Source organism: Pipra filicauda, unplaced genomic scaffold (genome assembly GCF_003945595.2).
Source record: "Pipra filicauda isolate LSUMZ 115617 unplaced genomic scaffold, ASM394559v2 scaffold8_size5757611_pilon, whole genome shotgun sequence".
Lineage (NCBI taxonomy): Eukaryota > Metazoa > Chordata > Aves > Passeriformes > Pipridae > Pipra > Pipra filicauda.
The window spans coordinates 1,988,218-2,007,022 of record NW_024105087.1 but is presented as its reverse complement, the minus strand read 5'-3'; the positions used below and the strand labels follow the sequence as shown (position 1 = coordinate 2,007,022).

The 18,805-nt window shown below is 37.8% G+C and overlaps 1 protein-coding gene across 2 annotated transcripts in view; it reads right to left on the bottom strand.

Moving 5' to 3' along the window:
- The window catches only part of LRBA (LPS responsive beige-like anchor protein), a 402,048-nt gene that overhangs the window by 7,695 nt on the left and 375,548 nt on the right, over window positions 1-18,805 (bottom strand). For both annotated transcript variants that reach the window (XM_039391039.1, XM_039391040.1), the window contains 2 exons: window positions 3,282-3,383; window positions 1,864-2,078 (listed from right to left, as the gene is read on the bottom strand). In XM_039391039.1, the coding sequence (XP_039246973.1) occupies window positions 1,864-2,078; window positions 3,282-3,383 (317 nt within the window). The remainder of the gene's footprint in view (window positions 1-1,863; window positions 2,079-3,281; window positions 3,384-18,805) is intronic.

Here is an 18,805-nt window from a genome sequence, read left to right as displayed (position 1 = left end):
TTTATGGCAAGAACTGGGATGAAGGGTAGGCTGAAAACCTCAATAGCATTTGTACAAGGACAGCCAAAGGTACAATTTCAGAGAACAGATGCAAAAATCTACATTAATTTGGAAAAATGTCTTGGGACAGAAATATACACATTCCTACTTCATTTCCCCAGCCTCAAATCTGCACTTGAGGCTGCCACAGCATGCAAAGATGGAATGCCCTCTCACCCCTGCAGACTGCACTCTCACTATGGAAAAGAGACCTAGCAGAGAGTTATTTCTGCATATTCCACCACCAACATATCTGACACTTTGAAAACACAGGAATACTGGATTAACGGAGCATGACAGACTTTTAGAAGATTTTAACTGGAATATACTGAATTACACTGGAAACTTCAGTGCTGAAAAAGCATTCACTGTTCCATGTAAATTATAAAATGGAAATAATGAAGATCAAAATTCTTTCAAATACATTGACACATTCTTCCATCTTAAGAATTAGCATGGATAGAGTCAAGAAAAGAACTGATGCAAATTTAAAAATGCTTAATTTTGCACAACAGCTGAAAGAATATCAATAATGCTGTAAACACAAGGGCAAAGAGGCATTTTCTTCCTGAAATATGTAATCCAAATAAAGGAAAAACTTTTGAGAGTTTTCAACTCAAGAGAACACTGGAAATCCCAGCAGTTGAGTTCCTGGCATCTTCCATCAGATTATGAAAGTCAGCTTGGAGGTGTAGTACTGCTATGTGCTTGGAACAAAAGTCTCCTCTTGCTGATGTTAAATTTTTAAACAGTTTTTATATAGAAAACACTTCTTTACTGTGAGGATGACTGAGCACTGGCTTGGTTGCCCAGAGAGGCTGTAGAATCTCTCCATCCCTGGAGACACTCAGAAGCCACCTGGACATGCTTGAGGAGGAGGGCTGGATGATACAATCTTTAGAGGTCCCTTCCAACCTCAATCCTTCTGTGATTCTGTGCCTCTCAGACCACGACTACTGGCACAGAGACCATAACTCTAACTCAGGCAGCCTGAACGCTGACCCAGAAATATGATCTTGTTTCATGCCTCTGCTGCCTTTCTAGCAGATTTGGTAATACTTGTTCATTCTTTTTCTTTCCCTTTCCCTTACTTCTCATTCAAGGAAGAAGCAGGAATATTTTTAATTCAAGGAAAGTATTCTTTTGACATTTCTGCTTCACTGTAGTATAGCTGGCAGCTTCTGCTCTGCTTCATAGGTACTATTTCATAGGAACTGTCAAGAGACCTGCATTTTGTAGTATAAAATAATTTTCATAAAACCATAAACTTAAAATGCCTCCTGCATAGTTTTGGACTTGCTCCATGTCTCTTGCAGCTAAAGATGTGGAACTTAGCTGCCTGTCCAGCAAATGCCAAAGGGCTAAGGAGTTGAAATATAGACATATGCCTATAAACTTCCTGAAGCTCAGCACAACACATGCTATCTGAACTAAGATGAGGGAATGTAGCCAGAGATGCCAAAAAAAGGTAAAGCTAACATCCAAAACAGCCTGTCCAATGGCCTCCTGCCTTCAGACTCAAAAGTAAAGACACAGCCCAGCCCCTCCTGGTCAGCAATTAGTAATGTTTGTATTCTTCAGTTCAAGGAAATGCCTACACGGTATTCCTTACTTTATGAACAGAGTTATTTTACAATTAAAACTGTAAAAATCCTCCTAATGCTATTAGGAGCATATGGCCCCCTTAATTTTTTTCAGAATACTGCTGTAATGCCATGTATTTACAGTCTGGCTATAGAAAAGAGTCTCCACACAGCTCCAACATGGATAGCTTTTCCTGATACTGGAACTGACAGTCCTTAGCACATATTTGAGGACACTCACCCTTATCTTGTCCTCTGTTTCCATGGTGGCTTGCAGTCTCCCGTTCACACTGAACACACAGAAGAGGCCATTTTCATAATATATGACACAGTGGCCTTCTCTTGAAGCTTGAATAAGTTTTGGTCTCAGGCAGTTTTCAGGACCTTGTAATCTTTCAGGACCTTCTAACGTCCTCAGTAGATCTCCATTCATAGAATGTATGAGACATGGTCCTTCTAATGAGACAGAATAAAATTCTAGTTATTGATTTACATGCTCACATAAAGACCTCATATATCAAATAATAAGTAATGACTTCTACTTAAATAATCACTACTATAATACAATATAATGGTTTTTACCATGTTTAAATGGATTGCCTATGACTTTAAGGGTGCCAGAGGGTAAGATGAACAGCTTATCCCTTAAAGACTTTGTATTAAGGTATTTTAGAGCACCTATCAAAACCAGTTAGAAACCTAACAGATTTTCTTGTGTGGATTTTCTTTTAAAACTAGTCATAGTTAATTTTGAGTGCACAAAATTAAATGTACTAAAATCTTAAAATGAGATTTTCAAAACACAAAGACACACAGAGCTAAGTGGAATCAATTTACATATGTAGGTATTCTAAAAGTGTATATTCACATATTAAGATTTTAATTCATATGTGATCCACTAAATATTTGCTTTTTAAAATATTTTGACAAATACCTGAACTGTACAAAAGCCACACAACAAGTTCACATACATAAAACAGAAACACACACAGGTGCAGACGGTGAGTATACCCAACTCTGAAAAAATGCCTCAGTGTTGGTACTTTGGAAATACTAAAGCAGAAAGATCCTAATTCCAAGAAATTTATGGTTTAGAAATAATTGTGGCCAGCAAATATGAAAATTATAAAGACTATCTATGGAATCCACACCATTCTTTATAATTTGCCTGCCAAAAGCAGGTCTTTGAGAACACAAATGGGGCACATTACAGGCTTTGCAGCCAAGCTCAAAGAGCCTGAACAGAATTACTAGCAGTGTATATATACCCTTCATCAAACAAACAATCCAGCACATTCTCTTTCTCCTGAAACTAATTTTTGCTTCCCTTTTTAAGAAGTTATCCATAACAGACACACTTCACCATCCTGGCCATCAAGAGCCGTATCCATCTGCATGCTACATGCAATTACACACTGGATAAACAAACACAAATAGCAATCAGTAGGGAAACTGATGTGGTTGCCTCTTCTTATAAATGTCTGAATAATTCTCTGTTTTAACATGTTTAAAAAGAGGTTTCAAGTTCCACAGCAACTAAAAAAAGGTTAGAAATAAAACCACCATAAATTTCATAAATTCTGCTACCAAAGGCTCTACTCCTTTTTGCATTAAGGTTATAGCTTCATGAACAGAAAGAAATGACAACAGATACCTTACCTTTTGAACCACTTATTACCAGGCCAAGCTCAGCACAAATGGCAGCACAGGTGATCTCATAGTCATGTCCTGTCAAAACAGCTCGAGGAGTTGCAAAATCACCTTCAATGAAAAAACAATAAAAGCAATCCCTGGTTACAATCTATTTCCAAAATCACTGCTTTCAATCACTGAAGCATCTCTGTTTCCTTGCTCTTTGAGTTCATGTTCCTTACAAATCATTTCAATGCTCCCTGTTTGCATATGGTAGTTCTGCACTATCTGTATAGAACAGCAGCAGTGCACTACAGGACTTCAGCCTGCACATTTACTAGCACATATTAATAGAAAAGTCAGGTGTGTAGTAAAACTAACCAAAGCTGGAGCACATATATTTGTGTTTTCCCCTCCTTTTGCTTCCCCCTCTATTTATATTTTCTAGAGGGAAAGGTCTAAGTCAACTACTAACTTTTCCTATAATAGGCATAAGTAAATGCAAATGTGACTATGACAGGTATGGAGAGAAGACACCTTCAGTGCCCAAAGATGAAGTAAAACATACAATGACTGATCTTATTTTAACCTAATAACAGTGCTGAAACATCAGCCTGAAGTCTACTCCTTTGCAAGATGTGGAGGATCACAGCCAGTATGAATTTCTGATGAGTTTGCAAAAACAAAACACCCAAACCCGACGTTAAATTACCCCTGCTCCTATTAGACATTTGCCTGCAACAAGAACAAATTCAACTGTAATATTTTTAGATTCTCTTTGTGATCAAACGTATATGAATACAATAAGAAACAAGAAATTGTACAACTCGCACGTTTAAAGGAAAAAAAAATCACTCTCCGGGTCAAGGGACACAGAAAGGGTAAGCAAATGCTATAAAGCTTTTTAAATAGTTTTATAACTCTGCTCACAGATTATTCACTGCCGTCTTCAAGAGTGCTACCATTTCATGGAAATAAAAATGTTATTTTTGTGTTACCATATAATTAGCTCATTCATAGCATTCTACAAAGTATTTAAACTCTAATGAATGTATCTTGGGCAATATTATCATGTAGTTTCAAAAAGGTTTAGATGAGTTTTTAAGCAGCAGGGAATAATTCCACTTCACGAGAAATGATGATATGTGAGATACCAACAAGGCAATAAAGCAGTGGTGAAATCAAACATTTTTTTACTTGAAAAGCAGGGGATGGTTTTGCAAAGAGACAGAGTAATAATAGGACCAAGTGACTCCACTGGTTACTAAGGTAGCGTCATTCAAATTACATTTGGGGTTTCAACTTTTCAAAAGATAAACCCAGCATAATGTCATTAGTCTGTCCATGTAGAGCCATAAGAGTGTTAGCAATAGTGATACTGGGTGTTCTTAGAAATTACTGAGCTATATTTAAGTTGGTAGATACTCAGACTCTGCATGTGTACAGCGAGAGACTCCTCTGGAAAAGAAGTGTCTGGGCTTGCATAAATAAAAGCTTAGTTTACTCTCCATATTTTACATTTTTAGTCAGACCATTTACATCACCTCCCAAAATGCCTGTGTAGCTGCCACATTCAAATAGGTTTTTAGTAAAGCTCATAATCTACAGCAGAGTCTCAAATCAAGGATTTTGACCTTTTAAAATTTAATTTATTCTGTAGTTACTATTATAATCTATAATTTATATTCACAATACAAAATCTTGAAAAGAAAATAAATCTATTTCTTCTTAGAGATAGACATGGACACTAAATATGTATGTGTGCATATATATACACACATAGGCATGGAAGTTATCACCATTTTAAATCTGAAAATGCTTTGGAGCAACTTGCTGGATTGTTCCTAATCTCTTAATAAATTATCATTAAAAGCTATTGCTTTTGTTTTGTATAATGTTTGAAAAAGCACACTCAAACCCAGGAAGTATGGCAGACAGTTCACGAGCAAAGGAAAAACTCCCAACAAATTAGAAGCATAAGGGTAGACTTAATGACCTTTAGGTACTTCTCAGGTGGCTGATCCTACAAACAATCACAAACCTTTTAGAGCAAACTTGCTCTATTGAACTTTCCTCCCCCAAACATGGGGCAGGCACCTTGGATGATTCACAAATGAACACTACGTAGCCAAGCCACAAATTTGCAGTTTTAGGGGGAAAGGTAACAGCAACCATAACAGTCTTCCTATCTAGTAACAATTTAATGTTGCTGATTCAATTCTTTCTCCCTGCTGTCCCCAAGCCATAAAAGGAGGCAGCTTCGTGTATTTAAAGGTCTTGTTAGTTTGGTTTCTTTTAAATGAGCTGCCTATGTAAGCAAAATTTTAGAATTCTGGTTTTATTGCTTTATTTTGCTTTCAGAAATTACATTAACACATACTCACACAGACCAGCAAGGAATTAATCTAATTATACACTACACATTAAACGTTTGAAGTCAGAGAAGTTTTAAATATACAACGTTGCAGTGGAGGTAATGAATGTAAGATGTTGGAGCTAGAAGGACTTATGAGAAGCAATGTCTGAATGAATTATTAGGAAGGACAGATAAACAAAATCCTCAAAGTAAACTTATTGCTTACAGCAACTACATCATTATAAGCTTTACCTGCGTGAAGCTGCCAGTAACTACACACTTAAAATGTAGGAGAAAAGATTCTTAAAACAAGAAGTAGAAACTGAGTATATATATTTATCACAGTTCACAGAAATTAAAATTACCTAAGTAACACTCACAGTCTTTTCAGAATTTGGACTTGACTTCAAACATAAGAGAGTATAAATCTACAGGTGGCAGGATCAGTATTTCATAAATTGTATCAATCGTTTACTGACCTATATTTGTACTAAAGAAACACTTTAATTAAAACAAACAAACAAAAAAGGAAGAAATCTGAATAGTAACTTTGAAGAACTTAGGACCTGAATAGATACTGTAAAAGAGGAATCTTGTGAAAAGTCAGGCTGACTCCTTTGATAAGAATGTCAAGTATTTAGGGGTTTCCAAGCCTCTGATTTTCCAAATAATGGGGTCAACTTAAAAGCTGGTCATAGAGCAGAACAGATTTCTTTAAAAGCTTTTAAACTGTTATTGCTTCAGAAGATTGTCATGGTTTTCAATAATGCAAAGAGAAAATTTTATTTTGTTGCTGGTTTAAGGGGCACCACTTCAAACTTTTCTAAATTGTTTTCGGGGAACCGACTTGCAGACCCTTTGAAAAGCTGGGGAAGTGACTTCAAAGGGAAAGGAGTCTTTGTCCACTAAGCAGGTTTACGACCACTGATGCAAACCCTAACTAAGAACTGAAAAGAATACTCAGTGAATCTTTATGGAGATCCTTAAGGAAGATGAACAAGTCAAATGAAATTAAAGATAGTTCAAATCCTAGCACTAATAACCAAGACACAATAGTTTTACAGATGTTCTTTTCTAAGCACAGGATATAATAATATCCTTAGTCTATACCATCACTGGGTTGCTACTTGAAGTTGAATGCTGTAAGATTCTTAATGCCACATTCACATTGTAACAAACATTGTCAATGATTTATTTAAGTGTGTATGTAAAGTTGTTTTCCAGTAATGGGCAGAGTATTTTGCCTTTGCAGCAACCACTCAGATTATTTCAAAAGAACTCTCCTACATTCCAATAAATAATTTCTGCAAAGCTGTTTTCCCACAGAAAATAACATAAAATATCACCCTTACTTAAGTGACTAAAGCACATTTTAAATCATGAAATTCAAGCTTCAGAAGATAAAAGAAGAGCACATGATATCATGTCAGCCTACAGTGATATATCAGTGAAAAAATGTTAGGCGTTTGGAAACTACGTTAAAAAAGGAACAGTGGGATTACAGCAAAGTCAAAACTTTTTTCTAGTTTAATGACATCCAGAAGAAGATACGCCTTACTGGATAACAAGAAATTGGTTTGTATTGCTGGGTCTCTCTCTGCTATTCTTTTCCAGCTTCGGTGATGCTACAATACAAAGCAGGATCATGACACGTGAAATCCATCCATAAATTCCTAAAATGTCCGCTTTCTTTATTTTCAGCACTAAGCTGTAAGAGCTGAGACAAATGCAAGAACTCATTTGAAAAAAAAGATATCCCCCTAGAAAGAAATCAAACTAAGACTGACTGGTAAACTTACCTCACAGTTAAATACAAGATACTCTTCCTACTGTTTATGAGAGAGATAATATTCTGCAACACATTAAAATATAAAATATTTGGCTCTGCTCCTTTTTACGTTTTATACTGAGAAGACAGTTAATTATGAAAAGTCAAAGAGAGCCAAGCAGCCATTTCTAAATTACTATTCTATGACTGCAGAGGCTGTGGAACATTTTAAACGGCAAATTAATTATGTGATTTTATGTCAATATAAAATCCAAAGTAAATGAAGCATCAGTTAATCTATCTTTTTACCTTCTTCTTGCAAAAGTAAGTGATTATTTTCTCAGAATGATGTATTAACCAAAACAAATTACACATGTAAGAGAAGTTTTCTAAAATTAATTTTTAAATTTTCCCAATTTTGTAGTTGCTTCCAATGATAAAAATTGAGGAAAACAATAAAAGCTTTGAAATAAACCTGAGAAGTACAAATGTACCTACAAAAGTGTTTTCAGCAAAATGTAAGTAAATCAAGAAAACCAATTTGCTACTAGGCTTCTATATGGATTATATAGCAAATTTCAGAGTTTAATTACAAAACAATAACTGTTCAATATTATATAAAGTCTGTGTATTAATATTATTTACAGATCACAAACAGACAACATTTAAATAACAACCAACTGGTTAGAACCCCACTTCACTGGCACAGAAAGTTATCTGATGGACTGAGATCTTACTCAAGTGATACCATACCATATTACTGAAATATTCTTAAAACTTCAGTTTGAATAAGCTTTCCTTTGTAAATATGCATTTTTATGTAACAATGTAATATTTTCATATTATATAGGAACTTCATTGTTGTCTGGTTCTTCACATGACACTCCATCAGCATTTCCTCTTTATTCCTTCAAACTACTTCCCATCTGTTCAGACTTATTTTACCCCAAAAAGTACAACCTTATGCCTAGATGCAAGTTTTGGTTTTGCAAAAAATACTTCAACTATGTATTTTCTGAAAAAGGAATATCTTTGAAAAACGTATCATTCTATCCTGAAGCAAAATCAAAACATGTAAAACACAGGAAGTGCTATAGTGCTGATATGTTTGTTCAGTAAGGTTAAAATATACTAGATTTATCCTGCAGAGTTTGTTTCAGCCAATGTAACACAGAGAGGGTTAATGTACTTCCCACAGTCACACTGTGCAACAAGTGACTCACATTTGTTCAGTACTAATGAAAGATTTTACATACACGTTGTGTCACGAAAAGAGGTTCACTGTGTTCCAAAAATAAACACAATAAAGAAAAAGATGTAACAGGCCTTCATGAATTGCCTATTACAATTCAGATTTCAAAAGTCAATAATCCCCAGTCTCTTAATTCCTACACCATGTGCAATGCAAAGCTTTCTGGAATGATTTCACTCTTACTGGGGAGTCATCTGCTGCAAGTCCTGGGAGTCATTCAGCAGGACTCCTCCCAATGAACACCAGCTTTTTGAAGCCCCCAGAAAGTATCTGCAGGTGAATATTCAGGGTCAGTGTACACTAATAATTTAATATTTGCACCATCCCAACTTCATAAACTGTTACTTCAATGTCAGCTTTGAAGTTTTAGAACACTGTCATTTTTGTCTGACAATGTTCTAAAACAGGTTTGTGAAAGGGCTTCTTTTGTTTATGCTAAAAAAACAAAAATCTATTTTCTTCATATTTCTGTCTTTTGGTTTATAGTTATCATTACCTAGTGAGTTCAAGGAAAAAAAGACAAAAAAATAAAGATAAAAGGAAAAAACTCATCAAGCAATTATTTCAGTCAGAAATAGCAGCTACTGAGAAATTGTTTCTAGATAAAAGTCATCTTACCTCTAGCTGAAACACATATATTATTTCATCTCAGAAAATAATCTGAGATGAGAGGTTTTGTATGAGAATTCCATTCAAGTTGGCAGTTTTTGATTACTTCCCCTCCTATTAAAACACTACATTAAAATAACAAAGTCCATGCTTTAGCTATTTGATTGTTTCTACAAAGTTAATTTCAAACCAGTGCACCAGTGTTATATTGTACTAGATAGATGCTTACCACCATTACTTTTCAATGTAACTGGGAGTGCTGATTGCATACAACAAGCTCAGAGCATACATAAATTAGCTGTCTTTTTACAAGTAACTCTCTTAAACCAGATATTTTTCAACAAAGAAGGCCATAATTCTAATCACATATAGCATTCTTGCACTAAGCAGATTAATGCTCATCTCTGTGATGCTAGTGTTAATAGAATTTAGATCCAGAAACACTTAAAAGTAATTTCTTACTCAAGTAGGGATTATTTTATTGACCAAATAAATTTTACAACATTTACAATGGTAATTTTATTCTAGACTTTAAATTATTATATCTTCTAGATTACTCTGTTCTGTCTTACATGGTATAGACTTTGAACTGAATGGTTATTTTTCTCAGCAACCAAATAAGGTAAATAAATGTGATGTATTAGTAAAGCATCCCACAACTATGCATATGGTTCACATGAAGGCTGCGTTCATTTACCATATGAATATAATTCCTTTTACCACATCAACCATTAGTTACAGGTTGTAAATATAGCATTGTTTTTTCCTGGAACTCAAAGGTCTGCATTACATCATGAAGCACTAAATATCCTTATCCTTCTGGGGAATTTCATACATCTAGTTTTAGTAACACCTGAAGCTCGATGCTGCCAACAAAGCAGAATCTGAACTCCTTCTCTGTTTCCAGTCTCAAAATACACTTCCTTCACTTGCATCCGGACTGTGCCTCAAAACTTGCTCTACAAATGCTACTTGCAATTACTTACTCTGATTGACAAATCCTGAAACACAATCTCTCTTAGCCAGTTAAAACTTGGATGACACAGACGCTGCACTTAACATTGTAGGACCTACTTTTAGCCAAACCAAGTATTTATGGCACACAAACTTACATGCTCATCAGGATCAAGTCACTGTGACTATTTAACTGCTCCCCAAACCATCAGTAAAGGCTATGGCAAGCTTTTTTCAATGAAGACCTTGTCCTCATAGGTATCTGTGACATGACTTCCTTGGCATAATACAAATAAAAAATTATATTGCTTATGCAGCATTACTGCAGATTTCCATATATCCCAGAATTAATCCACCTGTTATACCTCATCTTTTTTTAGTTTGAATATGTGGAGGCTAGAACCATCATTTATTTGTGATTTATAGAGTACTCGGAAGAATGAGGCCTCAAACTCTTTGAGGTATCAATGTGTTACAGCTTAAAGAAGAAATGACAGTGACCTTTTGTAGCTGTAGAATTTAAGGCTCTGTTCTAGACTCATGAAGATTGCCCCAGTACTTGCTGCAGTGGCTGCAATGGTGTCCCATGAAAATACAGGAAACTATAAGACCAGTTACAGCATCAGGGTCTCTGTCCACTAAACTTTCATGACTGAACATCAAATAATGCAATAACTGTTAGGTAAAAGAATATTTAGTGGTTGCTACTCCTCTTCAAAAACATGTTACAGATATTTTCTAAGCCTTGTGGATCTTCTCTATGATATAATTTTACTGAATTTGACTTACAACACAAATAGAAAAATTTAATAGTGTGCTTAATAAAGCTCCAGTAAAAAGAAAAAAGTATTCCCATTTCTTTTTACAGTCCCACTTAACAAAGCACTCCTGACCTATTTCTGTTTCAGTTCATACACTTGAACTTAAATTCACATTGTATTTTCTCATTACAATTTTAATAAAAAGGATAAAAATTATACTGAAGATTAAATCCTTTCTCTTCTTTTTGCACCAAATATGTGGATAGATATTTCCAAATATGTGGATAGATATTAATTTTTAATATTTTACTAGGCAGCGCTTAGGAAACCAAAATCATCTTCAACTGGATGCCAGCAGATGGTGCTGAAGGACTCTTGCTTTAGATATAACATCTTGCTACTGTCCAGCCATTTTTGGGAAACAAAGAATATCTGTTACATCTGCAGTTAAACAATACTAAAATAACATTGAATTATTTACTGGTCTTTTTTTTTGAAGAAGAAGGGCTAACACAATAATACAATGTGTTCAGGGTAAAAAGCAAAAGCGCTATTGAGCACCCAAAGGAGCATGTGCAGACTGTTCTTAAACTCTCAGTGCTGGACTATCATAAAGCAACACTTCTTTCTTACCAGGCTGACCCCAGTGAACAGCAACTGTCGTCTTCATAGCTGCAGTGACTCCAAATATATTTTAGTATTTTGAGGCTCTGCAAATTTTTAGCTATTCTGGTAGACCACCATTTGATAGAAAATAACAGTAATAGCACAATTTCCATTACTAACATGATTACTCATTTATGGACACTTTTGATACTCCTACTACTTAACATGATAAATGCAAAATGGAATGTTAACAGGTAAGCTTTTTACAACTACTTCCCAATTAATTTTTTTAAGAAAAGAAGCTGTTAGGCAAATTACTTCCTTTTTTTTTTTTTTATAATCATTAGAATTCTAAATACATTTTTATGTCATAAACATTCTTTAGAAATGTGGAACCTTATCTTATCTATTATCATTGGTTTTGAAACTGAAAATAGAAGTCCAGAAACTTGGGAATCAAGATGCAGGTTGAATCAAGATGAGGACAAGGGAAGAAGGCAAAGAGGGTTTTTTTGCTGCTAAGTTAACAGCAGACATATGACCTGCTTGAAATCAGTGTGACTGTTCACTGCACACAGAGGTAAACACATATGCAAATGTTCATAGAATTCAAGTTTACAGGATTAGTGGGTCTGAGCACAAAGAAATTATTATCCATGACATTATTCTTCAATCAACCAACACAAAGATGCTCATCAGGTATTATCCCCTCTAACAATTAATTAGGAAGCACTCACTCATAAAAAGTTTGAATTTTCAAACTGAAAAATGTGTGTAGCAGTTGATGAAATATAGATATTTTATCTTTTGCTATGATTACTAATACAATAAAAACTAACGGTTTCTCTAGTCTCAAACTATAGCTTTAATGTTAATGTCAATTGATAAAAAGTCTTGCAGGTATTCAACATTTATTTAGGAATTCTAGCTGTAAAAAAAAAAAAATCAAACAAAAACCAGTTTCTTTTAAAAGTAGCTTGGGTAGTAGCAAGACTTCTTCTGCAAGACAACTGGTGTATAAATTTTGAGTCTTTTGGGAGATTTCATATTTTAAAATTGAAAAGATTATGCATTTTTAAAATTTACATCTGTGGAAGTTATTCTACATTTTATCAATAGCACAAGTGTTCAATGAATCTTCTCGAATCTCAGTTAAATACAGTAATTTTGGGGTTTTTTTTTAACTATGAAATCACATGCTTACATTCACATGTGTCTTGCTACACAGCTCCACTACTAAAACCATTTATCTAACACACTTCAGAATACCTGAATATAGTACCCTGTAAAGAATATAAAGCTGTGCAACGAAAGCACCCCCTTAATCCTCGTGATGCAAATGTGATACATACAGAGAGTAACATTTTCTAGTTTTATGGGCTAACATAAAAGAGGTAATATAATTTGTTTTATTCACATATGTGTGGAAGATCAATGCAATAACTCAGAAGAGATCCCATTAGTATTAGCAGTAGTGATACAGTTACACAGACTCTACATTTCCCTAGCACTGAATACTTTTATCAGTCAAGACTTAATTTCCTTGGGCAAATCAAATTTCTAAATTAAAACTATTTTTGTTTTTCAAAATAGGAGAAGTAATAAATAATTATGAACACATCTGTAGATATTTTGAAAGCAACAGAATTATCTCTTCATTTCCTATGAATGAAGAGCAAGAATCGCAGAAAAGCACTTTATCTTCCACTACACTATGGAAATACATACCATTATTTAAGCACAAACCATTTTATAAGCATAAACAACATTAAGACAATTAAATTCACCAGTGTAAACCTCCCCTCCAAGAAAGTACCTCCCAACAAAATAACTACAGTGAAATGCCAAAAACCTTGAAGACACAGATTTACATTTGCTAATACAATTGGCCTCTCCCTAAACTGTGTAGGTGAGGGATCATTAAGGAAGACTGGAGAAAATGGGATATTGCAACTAGAAGGGCATTTGTTGGTAAAGGAATCCAACAAGTATGTGTGTAGCAAGCAATCTGGTGACAATTTTTCATATTTCAACAACAGCTAGAGATGACCTTCGAGATATGATTATAACCAATGTAGCAAAACAGATAAAAAAAAACATGGTGAAAAGAATTTATATGAATGGGAAGATATGAGAATTTTCAATATGCTTTATAAGGGAGAGATCAAGGACAAGAAGATAATTTTTTGAAGTACTTTGGGAAGACAGGTTTCAATACATACAGAACATCGTTCTGTAAGATCTCATGGGAGGTTAAGGCTAGAGAAAAACAAAAGAAAAGGTAATAAGGATACAAGTGAAAACTGCTTCAGAGCAGCACAGGGATAGGACACACAAGAAGACACCAGCTGGCACAACTCAAAGTTCTCCAGTGACTGTAACATGGGAAAGTCAGGCAGAAAGATCAAAATAAATGAGGTTTTTCTGAAACAGTGTAAGCAACAAGGTATGAGCAAGCAGAGACAAAAGCAGGAGAGCCACACATCGATGAGATGCAACTAACAGGGACATCAGGAATAACAGTCATTCTATAAACAAAAATATGCCAAGTTTTCATGAGAAGTTGGTCTGTTATTAAGAGCAAGCAATACCAATAGATGATGCCACGCATTTAAAAATACTGCAGTGAAAGTCTTGAATAGGAAGGTCAACTGGAGTCAGACAGCAAACACATGTGAAACCAGCAATGAAAACTGTTGTCTCAATCAAAGAATACCTAAATGACAAAAATGTTTGGAATTCAATTGGCCTGATAATAGTGCTCTGAAGGTAATGGGAAAATGAAGCTACATAATTCCAGAGTTGAAACTATTGTTTTGTGGATATTGGGTGAGGTTCTGCAAGACTAAAAAAAGTCTTCCTGTTTCTTAAGCAAGAAAGAAAAAGAGGAAAAATTAAGACAGTTTTAAGTCTGTTTAACCCCAACAAACAGAAAAAAATACTGGCAGAACATTTATATTTTTATATACACACACACAATTTCCTAGAAGAAAACAAGGAGATGAGTAACAGCTGATTTGGATTTAAAAGGCTGCTGGAGCTGTACCAGGTCTGCTGGAGGTCTCCTGGGAGGCCAGTCAGTTGACGGGGGGTCGGTACCCAGCCCATCCACGAGGGATTTTAACAACTGCTGGGAGCGCCAGTGACCCAGAGCATGGCGAACAGGAGAGGGCAAACGGGCTTTTTGACGTGGTGCTTTTTGACGTGGCACTTTTTGATGGATTACAACTACAGCTACAAAGAAAAAAAGAAGGGTAGTTGTAGTCGGTGACTCCTTTCTGAGGGGAACTGAGAGCCCTGTATGTCGACCGGACCCATCCCACAGGGAGGTCTGCTGCCTTCCCGGGGCCTAGATGAGGGATATTAGTAGGAGACTCCCTGAGATCATTTGGCCCTCAGATTATTATCCACTGTTGGTAGTCCAGGCCAGTAGTGATGACATTAATGGAAGAAGTACCAGGGCAATTTAAAATGATTTCAAGGCACTGGGTCGATTAGTTAATGGGACAGGAGCACAAGTGGTTGTTCGCCTCAGTTCCTGCAGTAGCAGGGATGAATGAGGAGAGGAGTAGGAAAATCCATTGTATCAATAGGTGGCTAAAGGATTGGTGACACCAGCGAAAATTTGGGTTTTTTGACCATGGGGGCAAATTCCATGGTACCTAGTCTCTTCAAATCAGATGGGCTTCATCTATCTAGGAAGGGCAAAAGGACTTTAGCCCATAAGTTGGCAGGGTTGATCAGGAGGGCTTTAAACTAGGTTTGAAGGGGGAAGGGATTGAAACCAGACTCTCCAGAGATGAAAGCCCGAGTTAAGGGTGAAATCAGTAGCCCAACTGAAGTGCATGTACACCAATGCACACAGCGTGGGTAACAAACAAGAGGAGCTGGAAGCCATCATGAAGCAGGAAAGCTGTGATGTAGTCGCCATCACGGAAACGTGGTGGGATGACTCACATGACTGGAGTGCTGCCATGGGTGGCTACAAGTTCTTCAGAAGGGACAGGCAAGGTAGGAGGGGTGGCTCTATATGTTAGAGAGTCTCTTGACTCTGTGGACCTTGAAGTCAGTAACAATAAGGTTGAGTGCCTGTGGATCAAAATCAGGGAGAAGGCCAACAAGGCTGACATCCTGGTGGGAGTCTGTTACAGATCACCCAACCAGGATGATGAGGGCGATGAATTATTCTACAAGCTGCTGGTAGATGTCTCAAAATCATCAGCCCTTGTTCTTGTGGGTGACCTGCCGAATGACTGCTGGAAATTCAGCAGAGAAGAGGCAGTCTAGGAGATTCCTAGAGCGTATAGAGGATAATTTCCTGCTCTAGCTGGTAAATGAGCCCACCAAGGGTGGGGCCCTGCTAGACCTTCTGTTCTCAGAGAGGGGCTGGTGGGAGATGTGGTGGTCGGAGGCCGTCTGGGGCACAGTGACCATGAAATAACAGAGTTTTCAATACTCAGGGATGCAAGGAGGGCCATCAATAAAACCTCTATGCTGGACCTCCAGAGGGCAGATTTCGGCTGATTCAGAAGACTAGTTCAGAGTGTAACCTGGGAAACAACCCTTGAAAACAAAGGGGTCCAGGAGGGATGGACATGCTTCAAGAATGAAGTCTTGAAAGCACAGGAGCAGGCTGTCCCAGTCTGCCAAAAGGCAAGCTGGTGGGGCAGACAACCAGTCTGGCTGAACAGAGAGATTTTGAAGGAAATTAGGGTAAAAAAGAGAGCTTACTGATTCCGGAAAAAAGGGTTGGCTACTCAGGAAGAATTTAGGAATATAGTTAGGTCTTGCAGAAAGAAAATTAGAGAGACAAAGGCACAATTTGAGCTCAATCTTGCCACTTTTGTGAAGGATAACAAAAAATTCTTCTACAGATACATCAATAGCAACAGGAGGGACAAGGAAAACCTCCATTATTTATTGGACATGGGTGGGAACACAGTTATCAAAGATGAGGAAAAGGCTGAGGTATTTAACACACCTTCTTTACCTCAGTTTTCAACAGTAAGACAGGTTGTCCTGAGGACAGCTGGCTTCTGGAGCTTGTAGAAAGAGATAAGAATCTGAATACCCCCCTATAATCCAAGAGGAAACAGTTAGTGACGTGCTGAGCCACTTGGATCCCCACAAGTCTATGGGACTAGATGGGATCCACCCAAGAGTGATGAGGGAGCTGGTGGAAGAGCTTGCCAAGCCGCTCTCCATCATCTACCGACAGTCCTGGCTCACTGGGGAGGTCCCAGATGACTGGAAGTTGGTGAATGTCACACCCATCCATTAAAAGGGCCAGAAGGAGGACCTGGGAAACTACAGGCCCATCAGCCTGACCTCAGTGCCTGGCAAGGTTGTGGAGCAGGTCATCCTCAGTGCAATCACACAGCACCTACAGGATGGACAAGGGATCAGACCCAGCCAGCACAGCTTTAGGAAGGGCAGGTCCTGTCTGACCAACCTGATCTCCTTTTATGATCAGGTGACCCACCTGGTGGATGAGGGGAAGGCTGTGGATGTGTCTACCTGGACTTCAGCAAAGCCTTTGACACCGTCTCCCACAGCATCCTCCTGAAAAAGCTACAGCCCATGGCTTGGACAGGGGCACTCTGTGCTGGGTTAAGAACTGGCTGGAGGGCCGGGCCCAGAGAGTGGTGGGGAACGGTGCTGCATCCAGTTGGCAGCCGGTCACTAGTGGTGTCCCCCAGGGATCAGTGTTGGGCCCAGTTCTGTTTAATATCTTCACTGAAGATGTGGATGAGGGGATTGAGTGTACCATTAGCAAATTTGCAGATGACACTAAGCTGGGGGGGAGGAGTGTCAATCAGCTGGAAGGCAGGAGGGCTCTGCAGAGAGACCTGGACAGGGTGGAGAGTTGGGCTGATTCCAACGGGATGAGGTTCAACAAGGCCAAGTGCCGGGTCCTGCACTTTGGCCACAACAACCCCCTGCAGTGCTACAGGCTGGGAACAGAGTGGCTGGAGAGAAGTCATGAAGAAAGGGACCTGAAGTTTGGATTGACAGGAAGCTGAACAGGAGCCAGCAGTGTGCCCAGGTGGCCAAGAAGGCCAATGGCATCCTGGCCTGGATCAGGAACAGTGTGACCAGCAGGACCAGGGAAGTGACTGTCCCCCTGTACTCAGTGCTGGTGAGGCCACACCTGGAGTGCTGTGTCCAGTTCTGGGCCCCTCAGTTCAGGAAGGATATTGAGGTGCTGGAGTGGATCCAGAGAAGAGCAATGAGGCTGGTGAAGGGACTTGAGCACAAGTCCTATGAGGAGAGGCTGAGGGAGCTGGGGTTGTTCAGCCTGGAGAAGAGAAGGCTCAGGGGAGACCTCATCACTCTCTACAACTCCCTGAAAGGAGGTTGTAGCCAGATGGGGGTTGGTCTCTTCTCCCAGGCAACCAGCAGCAGGACAAGAGGGCATGGTCTTAAGCTCTTCCAGGGAAGGTTTAGGTTAGTTATTAGGAAGAAATTCTTTACAGAAGGGGTAATCAGGCATTGGAATGGGCTGCCCAGGGAAGTGGTGGATTCTCCACCCCTGGAGGTTTTTAAGATGAGACTGGATGTGGAACTTAGTGCCATGGTCTAGTAACCACAATGGTAGTGGATCAAGGGTTGGACTTGATCTCAGAGGTCCCTTCTAACTTGGCTGATTCTATGGTTCTGTGATGATTCTATGTTCTGAACAAATCATGTCAAAGTGATTTTTTTCTTGCAATGGCCAAGTAACAAGACATGTATTCAGGAAGACATCATATATTTTTACTTTAGTAAGAACGCTAGCACTGTTCCACATGAGTAATTTCTCAAAGAAAATAGGGAAGCAGACATTCAGAAGATGCTATTATACATTGGAAAGCTATATTCAGAAAGTTATTCACTGTCAAAATGGTAAATGTATTGATGGGCATTCCTGAACTGTGTACTAGCTAATATTTTCTTTAATGACCAATCTGATAGAATAAGACTGCAAAATATATTTGCAAACATGAGTCGCTGAAGGCTGGAGGATTCCAAATAAGTTTAACAGACTGGAGAAACAGTCTAAAAAGAATACAATTCAGAAAGTTTAAAGACAAGATTCCACAGCTAAACTACAAAGAGAAGGAGAAACAAGTGAGTAGATGGTGGCTCTTCAGAAAACACTGAAATTCATACTGGCTCATACACTTCAAACTATCAACACTGTCATGCTGTTTCGAAACAAACATGGTCTGTAAAACAGGTTGTTTTCTACTTATTACTGGAAAG